At 43.3% G+C, this 27,408-nt stretch overlaps 1 protein-coding gene across 1 annotated transcript in view; it reads right to left on the bottom strand.

Annotated features, from left to right (window-relative positions):
* Window positions 1-27,408, bottom strand: part of SLCO3A1 (solute carrier organic anion transporter family member 3A1) — a 145,813-nt gene that overhangs the window by 15,301 nt on the left and 103,104 nt on the right. The window contains exons 3-7 of the mRNA XM_067471309.1: window positions 17,017-17,115; window positions 13,453-13,728; window positions 6,707-6,871; window positions 6,210-6,408; window positions 4,083-4,221 (exon numbers count right to left, since the gene is read on the bottom strand). Coding sequence (XP_067327410.1) covers window positions 4,083-4,221; window positions 6,210-6,408; window positions 6,707-6,871; window positions 13,453-13,728; window positions 17,017-17,115 — 878 coding nt within the window. The remainder of the gene's footprint in view (window positions 1-4,082; window positions 4,222-6,209; window positions 6,409-6,706; window positions 6,872-13,452; window positions 13,729-17,016; window positions 17,116-27,408) is intronic.

Here is a 27,408-nt window from a genome sequence, read left to right on the forward strand (position 1 = left end):
GGCCAATTCTCTTGCACCAGAAGCAACTTGCAGTTTCTCAAGTCGCTCCTGACACACAAAAAGTTGCCGTATTATTGTATCTCTCCAAATTCCGTTCCCTAAATGCCAGTTCAAAATTTTTTAACCATGGCACCAGATAGGTTTCCACTCTCTGTATAGGTTTTCTATTATTCTGTAAAGAAAAAAAAGTCTTGATATGTGTGTGACACTGCCTTTGAAATGCTTTTTTAAAAACACAACGGCGCTTCTCCCTTTCATGACTTGGCAAAAGCAGACGTTTTCTGCTTCACGGACCAACACAGAGTTAAATAATGGTTGAAAGGAGGCTCTGTGGGGCGTCACATGAAACCTTCCATTTCAATTCCTGGGAGTGAAATGGCAACTTTGCAAGAGAAATTTTAAAAAGGACTCGTACACACGCCATTCGGATACCAGTTCTGCCTTTCCATTCCAATATCAGGATTTTGGAGAACAAAGAGAAATTATTCCCTTTGTCAAGTTGTAGAGATCCGCTGACAGTCACTGTTGCTCTCCAGAGAGACATCGAAAAAGAAGATGAAAGAGGTAGAGAGGGGGAGGGAAAGCGAGGATGAAAGAGATGTCGCTGGGAAAGGTGTGACATTTGAGCAAAATGAGCTAAAAAGAGACTGCAAGGACCTCACGGTTTCTGCCCAACTCGCCTTGCTCTGTGTTCTCTGCAAAGGAGAGCTACACATCTGCTCAAGCCCTTCTTCACTCTTCCATTTTCCTTTTCCCTGACATTTGCCATTGTGCATTTTGCACAGAAGAAATCAGGCACTGCTACATAAAATAGGGGAGTGATCAGAAATGGCACAATCTACAGGCCAATGTAATTTTGCACAAACAAAATGTGCAGGATATTATTATTATTATTATTATTAAACTTTATTTGTACCCCATTACTGCTCAAGCAGGGAGCTTCGAGATGGTTGAACAGAAGCTCTCCGAAGCTCTAGGTGCCCTTACTGCCTATTACAGGGAAAACCAGCTGATCCCTAACCCATCCAAAACACAGACATGAGCTTTTCACCTTAAGAACAGACAAGCATCTTGAGCTCTGAGGATTACCTGGGAAAGAATCCCACTGGAGCATTGCAACGCACCAAAATACCTGGAAGTCACTCTGGACTGTGCTCTTACCTACAAGAAGCACTGCTTGAACATCAAGCAAAAAGTGGGTGCTAGAAACAATATCATATGAAAGTTGACTGGCACAACCTGGGGATCACAACCAGACACAGTGAAGACATCTGCCTTTGAGCTATGCTACTCTGCTGCTGAGTATGCATGCCCAGTGTGGAGCACATCTCACCACGCTAAAACAGTGGATGTGGCTCTTAATGAGACATGCCGCATTATCATGGGTTGTCTGCGCCCTACACCACTGGAGAAATTACACTGCTTAGCCGGTATTGCACCACCTGACTTCCGCCGGGAAGTAGCAGCCAATAGTGAAAGGACCAAGGCAGTGACATCTCCAGCTCATCCCTTGTTTGGGTATCAGCCAGCACATCAACGACTTAAATCAAGAAATAGTTTCTTAAGATCTACAGAGACACTCGCTGGAACACCTCAGCAAGCGAGAGTCCAAAAGTGGCAGGCTCAAACCCAGAACCTCAATCCATGGCTGATACCAAATTAGAGACTCTCCCCTGGACACACGGAAGACTGGGCGACTTGGAAGGCACTGAACTGACTGTGCTCTGGCACCACGAGATGCAGAGCCAACCTTAAGAAATGGGGCCACAAAGTGGAATCCACGACATGCGAGTGTGGAGAAGAGCAAACCACTGACCACCTGCTGCAATGCAATCTGAGCCCTGCCACATGCTCAATGGAGGACCTTTTTGCGGTAACACCAGAGGCACTCCAAGTGGCCAGATACTGGTCAAAGGACATTTAATCAACTACCAAGCTTGCAAACTCTGTTCTGTCTGTTTGTTAAAAAATTGTTAAAAATGTAATACAATTGTCTGGTTGATACTGACACGATAAATTAATACCCCACCACCATCTCCCCCAACGGGGACTCGGGGCGGCTCACATGAGGCCAAGCCCAAACAACAAATCACAATAAAATACAATACAAATTACAATAAAATAAAATAAACATCATTGCAACAAAGTACAAAGCATATAAATACAATAAGCAATATACACAAAGTATAAGAAAGCAATAAACAACCTAATGACAGTGAGCAGTCCGCATGTACAATAAAATGGTTTCAAAACTCAGGGTGAGATAAAAGGAGCAGATTATTTGCATGGGGAACTCATAGAGAAACAGTGTAATAAACATACCTTCATACGGGGGGGGGGGGGGGTACTCCTAGGTCTAAATGAGGGGGGTAATAGCTAAAGCTTGTGTGGCTACTCTCCAAAAGCGCAGCGGCAGAGCCAGATCTTGAGATTCTTTTTAAAAGTTTCTAAGGTAGGGGCTTTCCTAATCTCATCAGGCAATGAGTTCTAGAGGAGAAGGCTCTCTCCTTTCTGAACTTAGAAGGTATTGGGTTGCTGTGAGTTTTCTGGACTGTATGGCCATGTTCCAGAAATATTCTCTCCTGGAGTTTCAACCACATCTATTGCAGGGACGTAGACCTCCAACAAAGGATTCCCCCAGGCAGGAAGCAGCCAGGTTTTGAAGCTGCAAGGCCATTCAATGCTAATCAAGCTGGCCAATTGCAGCATTCACACCTGCCTCCAGCAGACAGGAGTTCTTCCTCCCACCCTGGGCATTATTTCACAGATATATAAACCCAATTTTCCTAGTTTCCAACAGACCTCACAACCTCTGATCATCCCTGTCATAGATGTGGGTGAAACATCAGGAGGGAATGCTTCTGGAACATGGTCAGACAGCCTGGAAAATTCACTGCAACCCAGTGATTACGGCCATGAAAGCCTTCAACAACACTTAGAAGGTATTGCATTGCAATGCCACACAGCTAACTGTAACATGGATAATCATGGACTTTGACTATTACAGGCACAACAATTAGTGTCTAAGATCCTGCATTGCCTACACTAGCATCAGCACATCTCCATTGTGTCTATTAGCTGAAATAGCCCCTTGAATAGCCATTCTGTGGCTGGTGAAGAGTTGAAAAGCAGTTGCTCTACTCCGAACTCAAGAATTGAAAACTGAATGTTGGGGGGCAGGAAAAGAGATTTTAAGATGGGCTCAAAGCCAACCTTAAAAACTCTGGCATAGACACTGAGAACTGGGAAGCCCTGGCCCTTGACCGCTCCTGCTGGAGGTCAGCTGTAACCAGCAGTGCTGTAGAATTTGAAGAGGGATCGCTCAAGTAAGTAAGTAAGAAGAGGAGAATTGGAGAAGCATTTCGTTATGTTTCAAAGCCGGATGTGGACCAATGATATCTTCCACCATATTCAGCTTTAGGCATCCAGAATCAATGAGCCATGGTCAGAATGAAGCAAGGTTTCGATATTGGGGAAATGTTGTCAGTTGCAAGAGATGATTTTCTACAGCCCAAGGCCAAGAAAGGCAAGTAGAGCCAGAAAGTTGTGGTTGTCCAAAATACAGTATCCAGAAGAACAAGGTGAATGCACCACAAGTATGGGAAATAAACAAGATGAACTTGAACTCTTAACACAATAGTACAAATATGGCATAATAGGCATCATTGAAACTTAAGGTCATCTGTGTCTCAAGGTCATCTGTAAACAATGCATATCTTTAAAAATGCAAACAACTAAAATGTGCATGACCAGCAAACCGAACACATGTGGCCAATAACATCAGAGTGTGATTAAAATGCTGACATTATTAATACTGGAGAACAGATGAACTAGGAGAGAATGCAGTCTGAGTCTACTGAGAAGGGCAAGATTTTGTCCCTTCTCCTCCTCCTTTTACTCCCATTGACTTAAATGAATATAGCCATCTTTGATATTTTGAACCCAGTTTTCAGAAACAGAAGTAAGTTGTGGATAAAGGGGGAAGTGAGAGGAGGTTACTTTAACAAGTAGGAGGACCAAGGATTATACCGGCACAGTCTCAAACAAATTGGGACAGTTGGAAGGCATGGTTGACGGTTTACCGTGCTTGTGCATCCAGCAAAGCAGGCCGATAAGTATGTGACCCCGTCCGCCCCACAGACCGGAGTGAAGGAATCCGTTTGGCATTTACAGTTGTTATTGCAGGCAGAATACGGGGCCAGGTTGGATGACAGTACTGATCTGAAAAAGAGGAAAGGAAAAGGGAGCAAGAAGGAGACATTAGCAGTTGGGAAGGAAGAACAAGGTCCAGTAATATTATTGACTCCTGGTCATCGAAACCTGGTCATCGAAAACATTCAAAACTTCTTAGCTATGGATTACCCAGAAGGTTACAAAAGGGTGTGAGGGAGCTCCATCGCTGAAGATTTATTATCTTAGGACTAGAAACATTTTGAATTTTAGAATAACTGTATTGTATATACATATATAAAGAGATGTGCCAAATCTTGAAGGTAATTTGACACACAAGATTTTTAATAGTTTGGGTAGAATGAAACAGAGTTGTATCCACTTAACCATCAAAGTGCTACTCTCTCAGAATCCCAGATAAGGAATGCTCACCCTATACTGATTATGCACTTTTCCTCTTGGCTGAAATGAATCTTAAGAAGCATCTATATTGTAAAATTAATGGAGTTTGACATCACTTGAATGGCCATGGCTCAATGGTATTGAAAGGAGCCCCCGGTGGTGCAGTGGGTTAAACCCCTGTGCCGGCAGGACTGAAGACCGACAGGTCACAGGTTCGAATCTGGGGAGAGGTGGATGAGCTCCCTCTATCAGCGCCAGCTCCTCATGCGGGGACATGAGAGAAGCCTCCCACAAGGATGATAAAAACATCAAAAACCATCCGGGCGTCCCTTGGGCAACGTCCTTGCAGACGGCCAATTCTCTCACACCAGAAGCGACTTACAGTCGCTCCTGACACAACAAAAAAAATGGTATTGAACCCTGGATTTCATGTTTAGACTTGAGTCTCATCTCCAAGAGTTATGGATTGGTGAAGCCCTAGCACTTACTGGAAGAGAAGTCTTATAAATATACAACTCGCATGATGCCCAAGCATTGAACCATGGCAGTTAAAGTGGTGTAAAATTTAGAATGTAGAACAGTGTTTCTCAACCTGGGGGTCAGGAACCCTGGGGTGTCATGAGGGGGGTATCAGAAGGGTCGCCAAAGAGCATCAGAAAACACAGTATTTTCTATTGGTCATGGGGGTTCTGTATGGGAAGTTTGGCCCAATTCTATTGTTGGTGCGGTTCAGAAAACTACAAATCCCAGCAACTACAACTCCCAAATGTCAAGGCCTATTTTCCCCAAACTCCACCAGTGTTCACATTTGGGCATATTGAGTATTTGTGCCACATTTGGTACTGAACCATCATTGTTTGAGTCCACAGTGCTTTTTGGATGTAGGTGAACTACAACTCCAAAACTCAAGGTCAATGCCCACCAAACTCTTTCAGTATTTCCTGTTAGTTTTGGGAGTTCTGTGTTCCAAGTTTGGTTCAATTCCATCGTTGGTGGAATTCAGAATGCTCTCTGATTGTAGGGGAACTATCAATCCCAGCAACTACAACTCCCAAATGACAAAATCAATCCCCCCAACCCCACCTGTATTCAAATGTAGGAGTATTGGGTATTTGTGCCATATTTGGTTCAGTTAATGAAAATAAATCCTGTATATCAGATATTTACATGACGATTCATAACAGTAGCAAAATGACTGTTATGAAGTAGCAACAAAAATAATGTTATGGTTGGGGGTCACCACAACATGAGGAACTGTTTTAAGGGGTCACGGCATTTGGAAGGTTGAGAACCACTGATGTAGATGCACCCTAAGACTCAGACCAATGGATAATACTGAAACAAAGGACATTCGATCTGATTATACAATAGAGTCATACTGGATGATCTAGAAAATGTCTAGAGAAGACATACTTTGTTGGATATGGATATGTGAAACAATGGGTGGATATGTGTAAGCTGAGATTATGTAATTCCCCCACCCCATCTTTTTTTGCATGTGTTTTCTAAAGTTGGTCACACATGTTAAACTAGATTCTACCCAGATCAAGTGAATTAAGAAGAAATCCAGAAAAGCCATGGCTGTATCTTGAAGAAAAACTGGAATCTGAGCTAGAACAAGAGCTGGCTCTACTCACTTGTTTCCATAGGGAACAGTAACGCCTGCCACAGGGCCCGTGTCACAGCCCAGGAAGAGGAAAGAGACATAGCACGCCGTGGACACCAGGTTGACCATCATGGCCATGCGCGTGGCCCCAAGAGCAGAGAGGCTCAGCTTCTTAACCAAGAGTCCTCCCAGAAAAATGCCCAGGCAGGCACAGGGAATAGCAGTCATGCCTGGGAGGAAACAAAGGAGAAGAAACAAAACATGAGAAGTCATAGTCTGTGCCCTACTTTTCATGATGTTCCCTAAATGAGCTGGGGTCAGAGATTCTCTCTCAACCCGGCGATGTGTATGTGAAATAGCCATAAACATGTCTTGCTTTGGTTCCAATGACTCCAATTTAGATGTTTGAATGGCAAGTTAGATGCAGCTGGCTCCATTTCAGTTGATCTGGTCCTTCACCCCAACGACTGCTGTCTCTTGACAGTCGCAAACACCCCTTTGGATGGGTGCACCTTTTGAGTGACTCACCCAACAGCTGGTTGGCTGAAGACGTTGTGAGATTGAACTGCTGCTCCAGGTACTTCCCCAGGAAGGCCGCAAAGCCGGCGACCACCGCTATCTCCATGCAAGCGGCCAGGACGATGCAGGTGAAGACCGGGTTGGAGAGCAAGTGCTTAGTTACTTTAGGGATCACTAGAAGGTGGAAACAAGAAGAAAAAGGGGCTTCACAAAGCCATCCACTACAGCTCCCAGGAGGTATTCTTCTATCTAGGAGAGCCAGCTATTTATGGAATCCTTTGAGATCCCACTTTCCAAACTTCCTGGCTTCCCATTTTGTGGGAAAGGCTGTAAGCAGTGGGTTCTGTGAGTGGTGGTCCAAAAACATCACTTTCCAAAGCATGATAAATGGAAAGAAATGATACAAATCAGATAAATATTCAGGCAGCTTAGATGATTCTAAAGTCAACAGGACCATCTAGTGGAAGTAAGAGAACATTACAAGTCTCCTTTTGTTGGAGGACATAGATTCCTAGATAAGTATTCTCTGTAGGTCCTCCAGTGAGACTCAATGCTCATCATCTGCCAGAAGTCCTGATGGTGGAACTATGGACCTTATCACATTGGGATATACAAGCAGTCCCCAAGTTACGAACAAGAGAGGTTCTGTAGGTTTGTTCTTAAGTTGAATTTGTTTGTAGGTTGGAACATGTACATTTTTAAAGTGTAACTCCAGCCATTTCCTCCCCTTCCTCTTCTCTTTCAGAGACATAAAGTGAAGGAAAGACAGGAAACGTTTGGATCCCAAAAGGGCTGGCCTTGGTCAGGATGAGATGGTGGACATCAGAGAAAAAGTCTGTTCATTAGACCCCATTTTGCCTACTCCTGATATAGAATCCTATATCTTGAAACACGGTTCTCATGTCCCCTCTCTAACTTCTCTTTTCCAATCTAAACATCCCCCAGGAGGAAAGGAGGAAGGAAAAAGAGAAGGGAGGGAGGGAGGAAGAGAGAGAGAGAGAGAAAGGGAAGAATGGAAGTTAGGAGGAAAGAAGGAAAGAAGGGAGGAAAAGAAGGACAGAAGGTAGGAAGGTAGAAGGGAATGGAGGGAGGGAGGGAATGGAGGGAGGGAGGGAAGGGAGGGAGGAAAGAAGGAAGGAAACACAAAAGGGAAAAGAGCCCAAGGGGCCATACCCGATCTCCAGGCCCATTCCTGTTCTACCTGATGGGATGCATACTGATGTTATGATCACACGCAAAAACAGTGCCTCCGAACCGTATGAAATCAGAAAAAAACACACAATTAGAATCCAGTGTGTTGTTGTTCATTCGTTCAGTCATCTCTGACTCTTTGTGACCTCATGGACCAGCCCACGCCAGAGCTCCCTGTCGGCCGTCACCACCCCCAGCTCCTTCAAGGTCAGTCCAGTCACTTCAAGGATGCCATCCATCCATCTTGCCCTTAGTCGGCCCCTCTGTGTCCTGTGTGCAATGACTCAATTTCTACAACATCTTGCAGATGTCTTACTGATGGAATGAGACAAACGTCATGTGATAGGACCAATGTGGGATCACATTCAAAGAGTCTCAGAGATCCCAATGTGATAAAGTCCTGTATCTCTGTTCCCCTCCCAAGAACAACATAATGGTGCAGACCAACTTCACGTGTAAACTGGTTTGCAATGATACAACTTTCCAATAGCATGCCAGGCATTGTTTACCTCCACTCTTGGCTCTCCAATTCGTCATCTGTGTTTGGGACTCAACTATACTCAAGCATGGGGAATCTTGTGCCCTCCAGGTGTTTTGGACTTCAACTCCCACCATTCCTAAAAGCCTCAGGCCCCTTCCTTTTCCCCCTCAGCCATTTCAGCAGAAAAGGAAAGGGAAAAGGAAGGGGGGTCTGAGATTGTTAGGAATGATGGGAGTTGAAGTCCAAGAAACCTGGAGGGCCAAAGTTTGCCCATTCCTGGGATTACCTTTCCAACCTCTGGAAGATGTCTGATCAATCCATTGGCTTTTTTTCCTGCATAAAATACCATCCATTAACACAGAGGTGTGCAGAGTGCAGCTTTTGGCACCCAAGGCTATTTTTGTGGCTTCCAAGGATTAATATATTTTAAATTAAATATTGTGATGCTTAAAGTTGAAGAACAAAAATGAGTTTCCTCAGACTAAGGTTGGACTGTGCTGAATCTTAAAAAAGATGGGGAAATTCTCTTGTCAGAATCCAAACAAGGTCTTAATTCATCACCTATGGAAAAGGCTGGACATTTTTGTCCAATGCAGAACATCTATATTCCATTCAAGGATGTGAGGGCAGAGTTGTGTGCATGCACAACTGTGATTGCACATTGTGCTTCCAGATGCAGGCTTCCAAACAGGCATTTGGTTTTTTAGTTGCGCTGTCACCACAAAACCCTATTAATCTAAAATGACATCTCATCCCTCTGATGTAAGTTTGTGGCCCCTGTTTATTTTTAGTTCATCTGAAAATCTCCACAAGGACTCGTCTTTAAACCAAAAATCTCATGCAAAACCCTCATTTGGTTTCCTAGATTCAAGAGAGAAAAGTGGCTTTTAAGGTAATGTATTAGTGGGAGCATTTTTTATTTCCATAAGCATTTTAATTCTTCCAGAGCTGTCACAACTTGAGTAGAAAGGCAAAGGAAACTCTGCTCATCTTAATACCTGGTGACTAATTCCTGGTGAAGAAAAAACATGCCGTTTGAGCATTATCCCTCTGAAACCACAGCACAATGGGACTGAGAATGGTGTGATCTTGAAGACGTCATTACTTCATAGAATCAAAGAGTTGGAAGAGATCTAATGGGCCATCTAATCCAACTCCTTGCCAAGAAGCAGGAAAATTGCATTCAAATCACCCCCAACAGATGGTCATCCAGCCTCTGTTTAAAAACTTCCATAGAAGGAGCCTCTACCACACTCTGGAGCAGAGAGTTCCATTGCTGAACAGCTCTCACAGTCAGGAAGTTCTTCCTCATCTTCAGATCGAATCTCCTTTCTTGTAGTTTGAAGCCATTGTTCCATGTCCTAGTCTCCAGGGCAGCAGAAAACAAGTTCACTCCCTCCTCTCTGTGACTTCCTCTCACATATTTATACATGGCTATCATATCCCCTCTCAGCCTTCTCTTCTTTACGCTAAACATGCCCAGCTCTTTAAGCCGCTCCTTCTTCTCTCTTCTCTGATTTTAATATCTCAGGGTTTCAAAAGCAGCCATTTTTGGCCTGCACAACCAGACTTATGGTGACACTGGTTTTGGGCTGAGTACGTATTTCACCCAGTTCGCCAGTGTGTTTCTGAAGCTGAGCAGGGAATCCAACTCTTGCTTTCAGAATTCAATGCTCGAACCACTATACCATGCTGACTCTCAGGTGATATGATTGTTATTTGAATATCTGAACTTGTATCCACAAAATGGGGTGGGCTCTCATTTGTCAGCTCTGGTTCCTGCTAACCTAGCAGTTTGAAAACATGCAAATGTGAGTACATAAATAGGTACTGCTTCGGTGGGAAACAGCAAAGTGATGCTCCAAGCAATCTTGCTGGTCACATGACCAGGAGGTGACAATACAGGCTCCTCAGCTTAAAAATGGAGAAAAGCAACTCCCAGAGATAGAGATGAACACTGCTTCCAGGAGACGGAAATGAAAGGAGAAGCCTTTGCCTTTGTTTGTGTTTGTGTGCCTGATGTCTGTAAAGACAGTGAATGTTTGCCTATGTATGTAAATCCTGTAATCCCCTCTGAGTCCCCTAGGGGACAAGGGCAGAATATAAAGTGTATTATTATTATTATTATTATTATTATTATTATTATTATTATAAACACAAGATGAGTCCACAGCAGACAAGATCAATCTGCTGGCTGTTGTATTGGATCACACGTCGGACACTTCCCAAGTGCCTAGGACTGTGTGATGTATCGGCGAATGATGCATGCAGATCCCAGTAAGGTGGCCTTCTGCAGCTGGCAGATGGTAATTTTGTCAGCGCCAATTGTGTTTAAGTGCAGGCCAAGGTCTTTAGGCACTGCACCCAGTGTGCCGATCACCACTGGGACTACCTTTACTGGTTTGTTCCAGTCTTTGCAGTTTGATCTTTAAATCTTCATATTATGTCAGCTTTTCCAGTTGTTTCTCTTCAATCTGTGGTCACCTGGGATTGCAACATCGACGATCCACACTCTGTTTTTTAACACAATCGTGAGATCAGGAGTCTTGTGCTCCAAAACTCTGTCGGTCTGAATTCGGAAGTCCCAGAGTAGTTTGGCGTGTTCATTTTCAGTAACTTGTTCAGGCTTGTGATCCCACCAGTTCTTTGTCACACACAGATGGTATTTGTGGCACAAGTTCCAATGAATCATCTGAGCAATGGTGTTATGCCTCTGCTTGTAATCTGTCTATGCGATCTTCTTGCAGCAGCTGAGGATGTGATCTATTGTTTCATCTGCTTCCTTGCAGAGTCTACACTTGGGATCTGTGGTCAACTTTTCAATTCCGGCTCTGATGGCATTTGTTCTAATGGCTTGTTCTTGGGCTGCCAGAATCAGGCCCTCCATCTCCTTTTCCAAAGTTCCATTTGTGAGCCTTATTATTATTATTATTATTATTATTATTATTATTATTATTATCATGCAGAAGTTGGATCAAGCAGTTTTCTATGGCCCAAAGGACTTGAATTAATGGATTCAAATGGCAAGAAAAGAGCTTCCAGGTAAACATTAGGAAGAACTTCCTTACTATAAGATACATTTGGCAATGGAATGGGCAGCCTAGATCCAAGGGTACAGACAGGGAGAGGAAAACATCAAGACAATTTTTGGGTGCATTTTCAGCTCCCGAAATGCACCCAAACAACATTGGTTAACCATGCAGCACCTCTGCAAAGCTCTCCTGAGCCTCTTCTGTCCACAAAAGAAAACTTCTAAAATGTTCATAATGGGAAATACCACTTTGGGTATTTCAAAACACACACTGTATCCCATTGGTAGAAAAATAGCCTCGAACCCTTGTGTGGTTGCCCATCAGTGATCTAAAGTAACCACTTACATTCCTATGAAGGAAAGTCTCAAGGGGCACATCTACACAATAGAATTCATTCAGTTTGACACCACTTGAATGGCCATGGCTCAATGCTATGGAATCACAGGAGATGTCATTTTACAACTATGGCCTTCTCTGCCATAGACGAATAGTTCTGCATCCTCACCAAACTACAACTCCTAAAGTGACCCATTTAAGGTAGAATCAGGTGTCAAACAACAATATGTTGTTGCCTCAACCTGATTCTCTATCTTCATCATTATGATACTGCACCTTGTGGATGGGAAGGTTCCTACCGGCATGGAAATCATCGATTGGACAGATGGCAAGTTATTCAACCTCAGCAGACTGAAAGCCAAAACCAAAATCACAACAATTCCAATATGCTGATGATAACAAAATCTGTGGTCATTCAGAAGACCTACAAGTCATTCTAAACACCTTTGCATACAGAAAGCTTGGCCTCTCACTGAACATGGAGAAATATGTGGTCTCCAAGGATTAAAATATATTAATCTTTGGAGGCCACAAAAATAGCTGGTGCCTTTCAGCTAAGATGCCAGCCAATCTCTCTGCAATGTCAGAAATACAGTTAAATGGTGTTAGAAAATGTTGACCATTTCTGCTTCCTTGGCAGCCGGCTCTCCACAAAAATCAACTTCGAGCTCTGCGAGTGCAGCATTTTTCCAAATGAAGCAGAGAGAGTTTGAGGATTGGGGTATCTTTAGGGAGACCAAGGTGCTTGTTTATAAACCCATTATCCTCCAAACTCTGTTCTGTGACTGTGAAACGTGGATTGTCTACTGATGTCACCCTCAACTCCTGGAACGATTCCATCAGTGTTACCTCTGAAAAATCCTCTTGGAAAACAGTTACGCTACTCACAACTCAAGAATGGAAAATTGAATGTTGGTGGGAAGGAAAAGAGATGTAAAGATGGGCTTAAACCCAACCTTAAAAACTGTGGCATCGACACCTAGCATTAGAACTAGAGGTCAGCTGTGACCAACAGTGCTGTGGAATTTGGAGAGGCTCAAATGAAGGGCGATGGAGAGAAACATGTCAAGAGGAAGAAGGTGCACCAAGTCAACCCTTGTTGGGATTGCCTTCCACCTGGAAATCGATGTCTCTGCGGAAAACTCACAGCAACCAAATAAATCACAAAACCGTGGCTACCTCCTTGTTCTTCTGCAAAAGAGAAATCTTTGCTTGTTTTAACATAGAGTGCCCAGCACAATCTATTTCTGCCCTGGCTATACAAATACAAGTGCAATAGATTATATGTACACAATGTGCAAAGTACATAATGTCTAGTACACTAAAGTCGTGCTTGTAAGGTATTTTGAAGCTACAAGCTGCAAACATAAGCATAGTGACCATTAACCTATGTGTATATCAATATCAACCATTGGGTTGCTGTGAGTTCCTCACTGCAGAAGTATAGGACTCTACAATCACCTACAGACCCATTGCCAAGACACTACACTTGGAAGGCAATCATACTAGGACACAAGTGATTGCTGATGATTATGACATCTCACAGGATTCCACAGCACTGAGCCAAGGCATTTTCCAGTGGTGCCAATGTGTGTTAATTCTATGGTGCAGATGCCCCCAGCATGTGGGTCAGGGGAGGGATCCAGCCGGCCATTAACCTGTGGGCTCCCGCAGAAGTCCTGCAGAAGAGGTGGGCTATGGGGGAAGTGCGTCACCTCTCAGCTGCTGGAGGCAGGAGGCACCCTCTCCCGCTTCCACGGTGACATTGTTTCCCGGGAGGACCCCGTTGCTGGGCTTTGGCAGCCTCTCGTAGTCCCGCTCGGGAAGCATGGCCTGCTCAGCCTCTGTCGTCTGCTCTGGCTGGTGGGTCAGGGACTGTGGGAATCCAAACATCGGGAGAGACGAAAAGAAAAGTAAGGCACCACAGAGCAAGAAGCCTGCCCACCATGCGCCAATCCACCTTGGGTCATCGGGGGTGATGTCCAGCTTACCTGCAGAGGGACAGAAGACAGGTTGGGTAGTGACAATGGGGAGGAAACATGCAAGAATGGGCAGCTGGTCAGAAGAAGTCATGGGGTGTCAAACGGTCAGAAGACATCATCGTTTTAATGTGGTTATATTGTATGTTATATGTTGTATGGCACTATTGTGTGTTTGTAAGCCACCGAATCGCTATGAGAAATGGTGTCAGGGTATAAATCAAAGGTTATTACTATTATTATTATTACTATTTGATACACAACAAGATTAGTACACAGCAAACAAGATCACTATGCTGGCTGTTGTATTGGAGCATACGTCAGACACTTCCCTATAATAATAATAATAATTATTATTATTATTATTTGAAACACAACGAGATAAGTACACAGCAAACAAGATCAGTATGCTGGTTGTTGTATTGGAGCATACGTCATAAACTTCCCAATAATAATAATAATAATAATAATAATAATAATAATAATAATAACAACAATAATAATAACTATTATTATTATTATTATTATTATTATTATTATTATTTGAAACACAACACGATTAGTACACAGCAAACAAGATCAGTATGCTCGCTGTTGTATTGGAGCATACGTCGGACACTTCCCAATAATAATAATAATAATAATAATAATAATATCACCTATTATTATTATTATTATTATTATTATTATTATTATTTGAAACACAACGAGATAAGTACACAGCAAACAAGATCAGTATGCTGGTTGTTGTATTGGAGCATACGTCATAAACTTCCCAATAATAATAATAATAATAATAATAATAATAACAACAATAATAATAACTATTATTATTATTATTATTATTATTATTATTTGAAACACAACACGATTAGTACACAGCAAACAAGATCAGTATGCTCGCTGTTGTATTGGAGCATACGTCGGACACTTCCCAATAATAATAATAATAATAATAATAATAATAATATCACCTATTATTATTATTATTATTATTATTATTATTATTATTATTATTTGAAACACAAGATGAGTACACAGCAAACGAGAGCACTCTACTGGCTGTTGTATTGGATCACATGTAGGACACTTTCCAAGTGTCTAGGACTGTGTGATGTATCGGCAAATAATGTGTGCATCACACAGTCCTAATAATAATAATAATAATTAATCGAACTGCAAAGGCTCTGACATGAACCAGTACAGGTGGTCCCAGTGGTCATTGGGACACTGGGTGCCGTGCCAAAAGATCTCAGCCGGCATTTGGAAACAATAAACATCGACAAAATCAATGTGTCAACTGCAAAAGGCCACCTTACTTGGATCTGCATGCATCATTCGAAAATACATCACCCAGTCCTAGATGCCAGGGAAGTGTTCGACTTGTGATTTTGTGATACGAAATCCAGCATATAGTTGCTGTGACAAACTGTGATTTTGTGTCAGTAAAATAATAATAATAATAATAATAATAATAATTATTATTATTATTCTTATTAAACCCATTTTCATGCCTTACGGTTGCCAGTGCCTTCAAAGGGCTATTTCATCCATGGACAGAAAATCCATGGATACAAAGGATTTTTTGTCCATGGATAGTTGGATACAACTATATTTTTTTTTTACAGGATAGTTGCTGCTCTTTAGTTTTTATCAATTTCTGTCCACTAGTATCATTGAATGACAACTCCCATCCCTTTAGATTGCATTATGTAACAATATTTGAAAAAAGTCCCTGTTCCTGGTTTGAAAGTATCATTTCATGTTTCATTATGAAGCCCTGACTTTGAAAGTAGTTGTTCTACTCCAGAAACTTTGTTTTTGTGTCCGCCACAAACTGCATTGAATTGGCTGAGACTCTATGACAGTGGTTCTCAACCTGGGATCCCCAGATGTTTTTGGCCTACAATTCCCAGAAATCCCAACCAGTTTAGCAGCTGCTAGGATTTCTGGGAGTTGAAGGCCAAAAACATCTGGGCACCCCCGGTTGAGAACCACTGCTCTATGATGAGATATTCATTGAAAAACTACGGCAAATGTGCTATAGCAGGATGTCTTGCAAGAACAAAGTTTTGGCAGTTTAATAAACTTTTCCCCATGTGTTGTCGAAGGCTTTCATGGCCAGAATCACTGGGTTGTGGTGTGTTTTCCGGGCTTTGTGGCCATGTTCCAGGAGCATTCTCTCCTGACGTTTCACCTGCATCTATGGCAGGCATCCTCAGAGGTTGTGAGGTCTGTTGGAAACTAGGAAAATGGGGTTTAAAAACTGCCAGGCCTTTAAATCCTAATCAAACTGGCCAATGACAACATTCACACTTGTCTCAAGCAGACAAGAGTTCTTTCTCTCACCCTGGACATTCCACAGATATATAATCTCAATTTTTCTAGTTTCCAACAGATCTCCCAACCTCTGAGGATGCCTGCTGTAGATGTGGGCGAAACGTCAGGAGATAATGCTTCTGGAACATGGCCATACAGTCCGGAAAACTCACAACAAGCCATTTCCCCTATGTTTTTTTTATGATAGAACCAATTAGATGACATTTATAACCTAGGAACAAAAATTGTGTTACATAGTGTTGTCTGCAATGCGGACTTGGGATATAATGGGAATTGCAACCCAACAGCACTTTGGGCTCTGAGGTTGAGGGAAGGTGAAAGGACCTTTTAAAGCAGTGTTTCTCAACCTGGGGGTCGTGACCCCTGGGGGGGTCGTGAGGGGATGTCAGAGGGGTTGCCAAAGACCATCAGAAAATACAGTATTTTCTGTTGGCCAAGGGGGTTCTGTATGGGAAGTTTGGCCCAATTCTAATGCTCTTTGATTGTAGGTGAACTATAAATCCCAGAAACTACAACTCCTAAATGTCAAGGTCTATTTTCCCCAAACTCCACCAGTGTTCACATTTGGGTATATTGAGTATTCGTGCCAAGTTGGTCCAGATCTGTCATTGCTTGAGTCCTCAGTTCTCTGGATATAGGTGAAATACAACTCCAAAACTTAAGGTCAATGCCCACCAAACCCTTCCAGTATTTTATGTTGGTCATGGGAGTCCTGTGTGCCAAGTTTGGTTCAATTCCATCATTGGTGGAGTTCAGAATGCTATCTGATTGCATGTTAACTATAAATCCCAGCAACTACAACTCCCAAATGACAAAATCAATCAAACTTGCAGTTTTTTTAAAAAAAAATCCTTAGTTTGCCTTTCAAAAAGTGGCCTCGTCCTCCCATTTTCTTCTGCAGAGTTTCCCTTCTGCAGTGCTTCTTATTCAACCACAGAAAGAGAGAAAATGCATCCTTACTTGTGTCAATGAAGATGGCATCCACATAGATTTTGGTACAGAATGAGCCCAAGATAAATCCACAGGCTGGCCCAAACACCAGCATTGTAAACAAGATACCTGCAAGGAAACAAAATCAACACAACAGAGGTAAGCAAGATGCACAGCCTGAGGTTGGAAGAGTCTCCTTGTGGATAGAAAAATCAGGGTACAAATAAACATAAACATACAATAATAATGAGGGCAACTGAAAGGATCAAAGGTCTGGAGAACAAACCCTATGAGGAGCAGCTTAAAGAGCTGGGCATGTTTAGCCTGCAGAAGAGAAGATGAGAGGAGACAGAATGAGGGCCATGGATCAACATGTGAGGGGAAGTCATAGGGAGGTGGGAGCATGCTTCCTTTCTGTTGCCCTGCAGATTAGGATGCAGAACAATGCCTTAAAATGACAGGAAAGGAGATTCCACTTGAACGTGAGGAAGAACTTCCTAAGTGTGTGAGAGAGCTGTTCAGCAGTGGAACTCTCTGCCTTGGAGTGTGGTAGAGGCTCCTTCCTTGGAGGCTTTTAAACAGAGGCTGTATGGCCATCTGTCGGGGGTGTTTTGAATGCGATTTTCCTGCTTCTTGTCAGAATGGGGTTGGACTGGATGGCCCATGAGGTCCCTTCCAACTCTATGAGTCTATGATGCCATCCCTACACTGCCATGACATACACTATAGAGCAAGAGTTTAGAAACAATGGCCTATGGTCTGGATGTGGCCCTTCAAGATCCTTTTCCCATCCTTTTGCCCTAAACTTTAGACTTAGGGTGGCCCTTGGTTTGCAACTGTTGCAGCAATGATAGGAGAGATTATATCAAGAGAGATCCATTTAGGACAGTGGTTCTCAACCTGGGGGTCGGGACACTTGGGGGGTCACCAGGGGATGTCAAAGGGGTCACCAAAGACCATCAGAAAACACAATATTTTCTGTTGGTCATGGGGGTTCTGTGTGGGAAGTTTGGCCCAATTCTATAGTTGTGGGGTTCAGAATACTTTTTCATTGTAGGTGAACTATACATCCTAGCAAACACAACCCCCAAATGTCAAGTCTATTTTCCTCAAACTCCATCAGTGTTCACATTTGGGCATATTGAATATTTGTGCCAAGTTTGGTCCAGCTCCAACATTCTTTGAGTCCACAGTGCTCTCTGGATGTAGGTGAACTACAACTCCAAAACTCAAGGTCAATGCCCACAAACCCTTCCAGTATTTTCTGTTGGACATGAGAGTTCTGTGTGCCAAGTTTGGTTCAATTCCATCGTTGGTGGAGTTCAGAATGCTCTTTGATTGTAGGTGAACTATACATCCCAGCAAGTACAACTTCCAAACGACAAAATCAGCCCCACCAGTATTGAAATTTGGGTGTATCGGATACTTGTGCCAAATGTGGTCCAGTGAATGAAAATACATCCTGCATATCAAATATTTACATTACGATTCATAACATTAGCAAAATGACAGTTATGAAGTAGCAACGAAAGTAATGTTATGGTTGGGGGGGGGGGGGTCGCCACAACATGAGGAACTTTATTAAGGGGTCACTGCATTAGGAAGGTTGAGAACCACTGATTTAGGAGGTCTGAAAAGTACGTTTATTTCCAGCTGGGACTCTGGTGAGGAGTTGTGTCCAAAAGGAAACCAGACTGCCCAATAAAGGCGTTGACTGCCTTTTTATACACTTCAAATGCAGGCAAACAAAGAAACATGCTTCTACATACATTGACATTCTCTGCATCACTTTAGCATCACAGAAATTTAAAATTCTATCTTCCAACATACAAAAGGCACGTGTCTGTATTTTTTTTCTAAAGAGCAGCTTACAGCTTACATTCATCAATCAAGGGGCCTGCTTTGACCTGTCATGAGGGAGAGATGGGCTTCTTACTTAGAAGTTAGATGCTGGGTTTTTAGTACCAGTCTCTGTTGCTACTAGGATGGGCTTATCTCCCCCCTGGAATGTTCTCCTCCCTCTTGCTGTACCTGGACATAGCTTGCTTGTCCTGTCAGCTTGGGTTTCTGATACAGAGAGTGTGCTGTCGCACGCTGGGCCTGTGCATAAGACTGTAGACAGGACATAATCTCTGTGTGGCCGGGATGCCGGGGCTGCCTCAGATTAAAGACCTTTGGATTTCCTTAAAACGGAGTCTTTAGATTGCTTAAAGGTTCAACAAAATTCTTTATTATTGAAAACAAACAGGTACTTTAAGGCTTTCTTAACAGTCTATTGGCTCTCTCTCAAGCTTGTCCACGGGGAACAGGCACTATCTTCTTAACTGTATACAAACAAATGGGGAAATCTTTAACTTCTAATCTGGGCAGTCTGTCTTTGCCTCTGTTGGCGCGGAGCCCCTGCACCCTGTACCAACTACTTCTGGCTTCCACGAGTGACCCTTACCAAGCAGAGCTTTGTAGACTTCCAGGGGAAAGGAACGCAGGTTTCCGTGATGGCTGACTGAAGTCCTTCAGCACAGGAGATGTAGGGCTGTATAACCCCAGTCACGCTGTGGGCTGTGTATCGCCCCGGCTAAGCTACAGGACCTTTCTCCCCGGCCAAGCTGTAGAAGATGAAGCTTTCTACAGGAGGTCTTGGTATTATGTCCTGCATGGAAAGCTTCTCTGTGTGGACTGAACCCAAAATGGCTCCTATTCCCTCCAAAACCCCAAAAAGGGGGCGGGACCAGGGAACCTAACTATAACTGACATGTGGCTTATCCTATGATTGCAGCCAAAAGAAGCCACCTATCTGCAGAGTCCCTGAAACTTAGGATTACAACAAACATTCAATGCAAAGCAAACAAAATTGGAGCTCCTGGTACAGCTGTACCTGCACAGAGAGAACTTGATTTTTCTATACATTTCAGTGCTTGTAAAGTACATACAATTTATGTATAAATAAATATCTCTTTTTCCAATATCTCCCCATCACAACAACTTGAAGGCACACAACAAGAATCCTTATTGATTTAACTCTCTCATCAGCCAAAAGCAGACCCAAACTTCCCATTGAAATATTGGTAAGTTTATGCTAATTAAAATTCATCTTTGTTGCTGTGTGCATAGGAATCCATTAGTGTTTTTTTCAAATTTCAGTCCGGCCCCCCAAAAGTCCAGGGGACCGTGAACCAACACTTGGCTTAAGTGGAACCCAATCTGTATGGATACACCATTTCTAGACACCAAAAGTATTATAATACACAGAAACAATACAATGGGATTTGTGGTATCTGTTGGTTTGGTTCTAGGACCACCCCACAATTCCACCAAAATCTATGGACATCGAAGTCCCTTTATGTAGTATGGCATAGCAAAATGGTGCTCATTACACAAAATGTCAACATCAAGCTTTGCTGTTTGGATGTCTAAAACCATATTTTCCACAATGTGGATGGTTGAACGTGTGGATACAGAATCTGTGGATATAGAGGGAGGAGGAGACAAAAACTAAACACTTCAGGAAGTGGCTCTCATTGTGATTTGATAATTCAGAAAGATATTTTCCAAATCTAGGTTTCTTCCACTAGAGGATGCTATAAGCTTTCCATCCTAAACTACAGCTCTATATAAAAAGAAAGACATCTAGTTTCTCAGCAATACCAAGAGCTATTTTTAAAAAGCAACAAAATAATGTTCTTAAGATTTGAAAAAGAGCATTGACTATGTATTGTCGAAGGCTTTCATGGCCGGAATCATTGGGTTGCTGTGAGTTTTCCGGGCTCTATGGCCATGTTCCAGAAGCATTCTCTCCTGACGTTTCACCTACATCTATAGCAGGCATCCTCAGAAGTTGTGAGGTCTGTTGGAAACTAGGAAAATGGAATGTCCAGGGTGGGAGAAAGAACTCTTGTCTGTTGGAGGTAGGTGTGAATATTTCAATTGGCCACGCTGATTAGCATTGAATGGCCTAGCAGTTTCAAGGTCTGCCTTCTTACTGCCTGGGGGAAATCATTTGTTGGGAGGTGATTAGCTGGCCCTGATTGTTTCTTGTCTGGAATTCCTCTGACTTTGAGTGTTGCTCTTTGTTTACTGTCCTGATTTTAGAGTTTTTAAAAAACTGGGAGCCAGATTTTGTTCATTTTCATTGTTTCTTCCTTTCTGTTGGAATTGTCCACATGCTTGTAGATTTCATTGGCTTCTCTGTGCAGTCTGACATGGTTGTTGGGAATCGTGGGCCCTTCAGGTTGGCCCACAAACTACAATTCCCAGGATTCATCACAGTTGCCAAATGCCATCTGAGTTTGCTGGGAGTTGCTGTCCAAACACATCCGGAGCGCATCATAACTCCCAGCCTTCTTGAAAAGCGAGAAACACACTTTTTCGAAATGGCATGCTATTTTTACAGTGCTAAGAACTAGACACTGCTTATGAATAATAATAATAACAATAACAGTGGGAGAACAGATTGCATTGGTTGAAGTTACATGAAATTAGAAAGTAGAAACACATAAGCAGATGGAAAGAGATGTCTTATAACGTCCCTTGTTTCCAACGGATATATTTGCAGCATATAGTGCGCCAGACATGTATGCCGCTCAAGCTGTGAAGTTGGGATGAGTGAGAAAGTATGGCTTTGAGGCTGTATATGGCTTCCAAGACCATATTTTTGCATTTCTAGGGCTGTTCCGATTCCCTCAACCCCCCTTTTTTCTGGACAATACTGATTTACTGATAGGTGCACCTATTCTATAGAATTAATGCAGTTCAACACGACTGTAACTTGCAATGGTCAATGCTACGGAATCCCAGGAGTTGTGGTTTTATAAGGCCTTTTCACCTTTTGTGCTCAGAAAACAGTCTTTTGATACACACAAGCACACATGCGTGCACAAACATATGTCTATGTGAAAACAATGGGGCAAAGATTGTGATGAGACATATAAAAATGATAATGGTGCATAGAACACACGTATGTCTCTACACAAAATTTAGCATGCGAAAATACATAGAAGAAATGTATTCTATTTCCAACTTCTTGTAGGAAATAGCAACTTTCCTATGCTAGTTAATTGTTATGTATATAATTGTGATTGCTTACTATATTGTATGTATATGATTTAGTATGCAGGTTTCCCTTAACTCTATGTTATTTGAGGTTGTGGGAGGGACTGCAGACCATGTGACCAGATCTGGAACTATTCAGACTGAGACTCCGTTTTAGAAGGAGTTTGTATCAGAAGCAGGAGAGTACATTGTAGAAGTCAGCAGTGTCAGCAGGCCCCCTGGTGGTGGAGTGGGTCAAACTGCTGAGCTGCTGAACTTGCTGATTGGAAGATTGCAGGTTTGAATCTAGGGAACAGGGTGAGCTCCTGCTGTTAGCCCCAGCTTCTGCCAACCTAGCAATTTGAAAACATGCAAATGTGAGTAGATCAATAGGTGGGAAGGTAAGAGTACTCCTTGCAGTCATGCTAGTGGCCACATGACCTTGGAGGCATCTATGGACAACACCGGTTCTTCGGCTTAAAAATGGAGATGAGCACCAACTTCGAGTTGGACACGACTAGACTTAATGTCAAGGGGAAACCGTTACCTTTAGTGTCAGTATGCTGCAGTGTGTAGTCAGTGTGTATTCAGTCAACGTTTAGGAATGTATTAGACTGAAAAGAGTGTTAGCCTGTATGCAACAGAGAAGATATTAAATCATAATGCTTTAGAGGTCTTACTACTTAAACTCTCAACCACTAAGAAATGTACCTGTATGCTGAATACATGAAGTCTGTAAGTAAGCCAACTATGCTACTTTTAACGAAGACTACCTAATGTTCGTTTCTCAAGAGCAGGATTTTAAAGCAATATATTTTTTATGGGAGAGTAGATATTTTTGGACATTTGAATTAACACTTCTGAAGATCTGCTATATATATTGTGCATTGGCATATCTTTGTTCCAAACAGTTCTGAGAGATAACCAGGTATATCAGTCTAACAACTGAGAAGTCTAAGTTGGCTTCAATGAATATTAGTGGATATTAACCACTAAGGAGAAGATTCACTCAAAGAAGTATTCAACTCTTCTCAGGGAGATCAGACTTTCCAAAAGGATTATGATTATCTCCAAAAGGGTCACATTACCAAAAGGCAATGGAGATTTCTGGTTTTCCAAAAGGTTATGATCTCTAAAAGGTCATGCCTTTATAAAACTTCTGGACCAGTTTCCCTATCTGGAATCCTCACCACCTTAAATAAAAGCCCCCACTATCCTGCAGCTTTGGAAAGGATGCATGGACCTAGCAAACTTGTCCATCGCCAGCCGGTCCCTCTTTCGGACTGCTTTTCCAAAACCATTTCCATCCTCGAACTCTAGCCAAAGAGAGGAAAGAGCTGCTCTCAGTTAATCTGCAAATTCTGCTTGCCCCACATTTCTGCGGAGGATAATAAAGGGGTGTGTTTTCCCCCTCGGGAGGGATTATGGGGTTATATTTAACCCAGACAGCCGCACATGCCTTTGGTGAAACAAGTGCCGGAGAGGGATTCAGAAGGAACAGAGAGCGGGCATTTCGGAGGGCAGAGTGTTCTCTCTGGAAGATCAAAGGCCAAGTTAGCAAGGGCATTTACCTGCCTCGAAGATAGAGATAATCTCGTAGAGACATCATATTGACAGCGCCAAAACATCACCAACACGTTAACAACATCTCTATTTTCAAACCAAGCCAAAAAAAGTGGGGGGGGGGGGGGGGGCTGGCATTTTGTCACAACTTCTTTGAAGTCGTGCCATAAAGGTCAGAATGGGACATATAATTATTGTATAGACAGTAGAGTCTTGCTAATCCAACATAAACGGGCCAGCAGAATGTTGGATAGGTGAAAATGTTGGATAATAAGGAGGGATTAAGGAAAAACCTATTAAACGTCAAATCACGTTATGATTTTACAAATTAAGCACCAAAACATCATGTTTTACAACAAATCGGCAGCAAAAGCAGTTCAATACATGGTAACCTTATGTAGCAATTACTGTATTTAGCACCAAAACATCACAATTTAGCACCAAAACATCACAACGTATTGAAACTGCTGTGCATCCAGATTGCGTTGGATAATACAGAACGTTGGATGAGCGAAGGTTGGAAAAGCGAGACTCTACTGTATATAAAAGGTCCCCTAGTGATGCAGTGGGTTAAACCGCTGAGCTGCTGAACTTGCTAACCGAAAGGTCGGTGGTTCAAATTCAGGGAGCAGAGTGAGCTCCCTCTGTTAGGCCCAGCTCCTGCCAACCTAGCAGTTCAAAAACATACAGATGTGAGTAAATGACTTTGGCGGGGAGGTAACAGCACTCCATGCAGTCTTGCCAGTGGACACATGATCTTGGAGGTGTCTACAGACAACGCCAGCTCTTCAGTTTAGAAATGGAGATGAGCACCACACGACTAGATTTAATGTGAAAAGGAAACCTTTACCTTTTACACAAGGTCAATTTAACTGAGACCATCAAACGGGAAATTGGAGGAAACAAGAAATGTCTATCAGTCAGGAGTTTGATGCAACTGGGAAATAAAACTTCTTCCCACCGTGGTGCAAAGAGTAAGACTGGGCATACAAGCCTTTATAAGGATGATTCTAGAGCAGATATGGGCAAACTTCAGCACTCCAGGTGTTTTGGACTTCAACTCCCACAATTCCTAACAGCCTACTGGCTGTTAGAAATTGTGGGAGTTGAAGTCCAAAATACCTAGAGGGCTGAAGTTTGTCCATGTCTGTTCTAGAGGGATCTTCAGTTCTCATAAAAGAATGTTATGCATTAGCTGATCTAGCTGCTTGCTAATAAACTAAGTTCTAAATGAAGGCAATAAGAACTGATGTGGTTTGAGTGCAGTGGACATAGCCTTCTGAGTAGCAACAACTTTGGAGAGCTACACCCTGCATCCAGCATCAAAGAGGTGCAGTTTTGGCACTATGGCCAACCGAGGGATTGCTATTGTCTTGCGTACATGTAAAGAGTAGAGACATCACACTGGCAACAAAGATCCACATAGTCAAAGCCATGGTATTCCCTGTAGTAACCTACGGATGTGAGAGCTGGACCTTAGGGAAGGCTGAGCGAAGGAAGATAGATGCTTTTGAACTGTGGTGCTGGAGGAAAGTTCTGAGAGTGCCTTGGACTGCAAGAAGATCCAACCAGTCCATCTTCCAGGAAATAAAGCCCAACTGCTCATTGGAGGGAAGGATACTAGAGACAAAGTTGAAGTCCTTTGGCCACATCATGAGGAGACAGCAAAGCCTAGAGAAGACAATTATGCTGGGGAAAGTGGAAGGTAAAAGGAAGAGGGGCCGACCAAGGGCAAGATGGATGGATGGCATCCTTGAAGTGACTGGACTGACCTTGAAGAAGCTGGGGGTGGTGACGGCCGACAGGGAGCTCTGGCGTGGGCTGGTCCATGAGGTCACGAAGAGTCGGAGACGACTGAACGAATGAACAACAACATGACTTGGGATGTGTCCATATGCCCCATTGCCCTTGTGCTGGGCCCTAAACAGGCACTCTCCATCTATAGAGCATGATATGTCCTTCACTGATAACTCCCATAGGTTTGGATCACAAGGAGCTGCACCATGGCTGGTCTCAGAGGTGGCCCTAGGTAATTTTCAACGGTAAGCAAACAGTATTTTGCCCCCCCCCCCCCAACCAATCATTGATATATATTTTCTGTTCGTCGTGGGAGTTCTGTGTGCCATATTTGGTTCAATTCCATCATTGGTGGAGTTCAGAATGCTCTTTGATTGTAGGTGAACTATACATCCCAGTAACTACACTTGCCGCACTTGCTCCTTTGCCTGGCCCACTTTGGGTCCGGAGGCGTGCCTGAAGACCCCGGTATGTGCACCAAAAGTCACCTCTTCTCCTGACTTTTTCCTCAGCCATTGGGACCGAGAGAGAGAGAGACAGAGACAGAGGTGGAGATGCCCACCTTTCCTGAAGGTAGGCACAAAAACAAAGGAGGGAGCGGAGGTGGGAGATACCTCCAGCCGGAGGGTCTCTCTCTCTCTCTCTCTCTCTCTCTCTTGGTCCCAATGGCTGAAGAGAAAGTCAAGAGAAGAAGCGACTTTTGGTGCGCTGGGGTCTTTAGACACGCCTCCGGACCCGAAGCGGGCCATGTGTGCGGCTCCGCCCCTTGACCCACCCGCGGGGAGAGAAGAGGAGAGGATAGGGGAGAGGAGAGGAGGCGGGTGGAGCACCGGGGGATCGGGAAAGGGAGCCGGTCATGGGGAAGGGATCGAACGCGGAGAACGATTGAGTGCCGGCTCTGCTCGTGCACCTGGTGGCCGGGTGGAGCAGGAACTAGAGGGGCTAGGCAAGGCTCAAGGACCTGGCCCCTTTAGGAAAAGGATTGCCCGGCAGCAAGGCAAGAAAGCTGAGGCTCCCCCCGGACTGCTAGGGCTGTTGTGAGCTGAGGGGGCGCTCCTAAAGTGTCAGTCGAGGGCATTTACAGAGGCGCCTCTGCGCCCCTGGCAAAAAAAAGTGTTCTGCGACCGCTTACTTCGCGTAATGGATGAGCCGCCCCTGGCTGGTTTGAAGCCTTTGCTGCCTGAGGCAAAGACGCACATCTCACAATATATTATGGCAGCTGGTGACTCTGAGGTTGTAAACCTACTTTGGTTTTCAGTCCAAACAGTAAAAGAGCTCTCGAAGAAGTGAGATGTGTTTTGAAACAAGGGTTCCACACCTTGAGGAGCTGTTTTGGAGCTCAGCCCCAACCTCCAGGGCCGATTCAATGCCCCGCTGACATTACCCTCCATTATTTGGCCCCCAAACAGAAGAAAATTGAAACATGCAAAGAGACCAAATGGGATGGAAATTACTTCCTTTACTTATTTATCTCCTACCTTTCTCTCAAAATGAGGTCCAAGGGGGAAAGATATGAAACCAGAGGAGATGGAAATCCATCTATTTATTTATAACATGTGTATCCTGCTTTTCTATTGAGAAGAGATCCAAGGGGGAAAAGGAATGCTTGTGTGCACCAGACATAGCCTTTTGTGCAGCAACAAGAGAGGTATAAGACAAGAAAGCAGCCTGGAAGAAACTGAATGTTCACATTCTGTTCAAGGCCATGGAAACCGAGTCGCCCATCTGATGCCATTTTGTATGCAGAACTACCTCAGCTTGTGCATTTGTTGCAAACTTGGTAAAGTAAAGGTTTTTCCCTGACATTTAAGTCCAGTCATGTCCAACTCTGGGGATTGGTGTTCATCTCCATTTCTAAGCCGAAGAGCCAGAATTGTACCTAGATGCCTCCAAGGTCATGTGGCCAGCATGACTGCATGGAACACCGTTGCCTTCCCACCAGAGCTGTACCTATTGATCTACTGACATTAACTGACATTAACATGTTTGATAGGTTGGCAGAATAATATTTATATTAATAATAATAATAATAAT

This window comes from Anolis sagrei, chromosome 9 (assembly GCF_037176765.1).
Source record: "Anolis sagrei isolate rAnoSag1 chromosome 9, rAnoSag1.mat, whole genome shotgun sequence".
Classification (NCBI taxonomy): Eukaryota; Metazoa; Chordata; class Lepidosauria; order Squamata; family Dactyloidae; genus Anolis; species Anolis sagrei.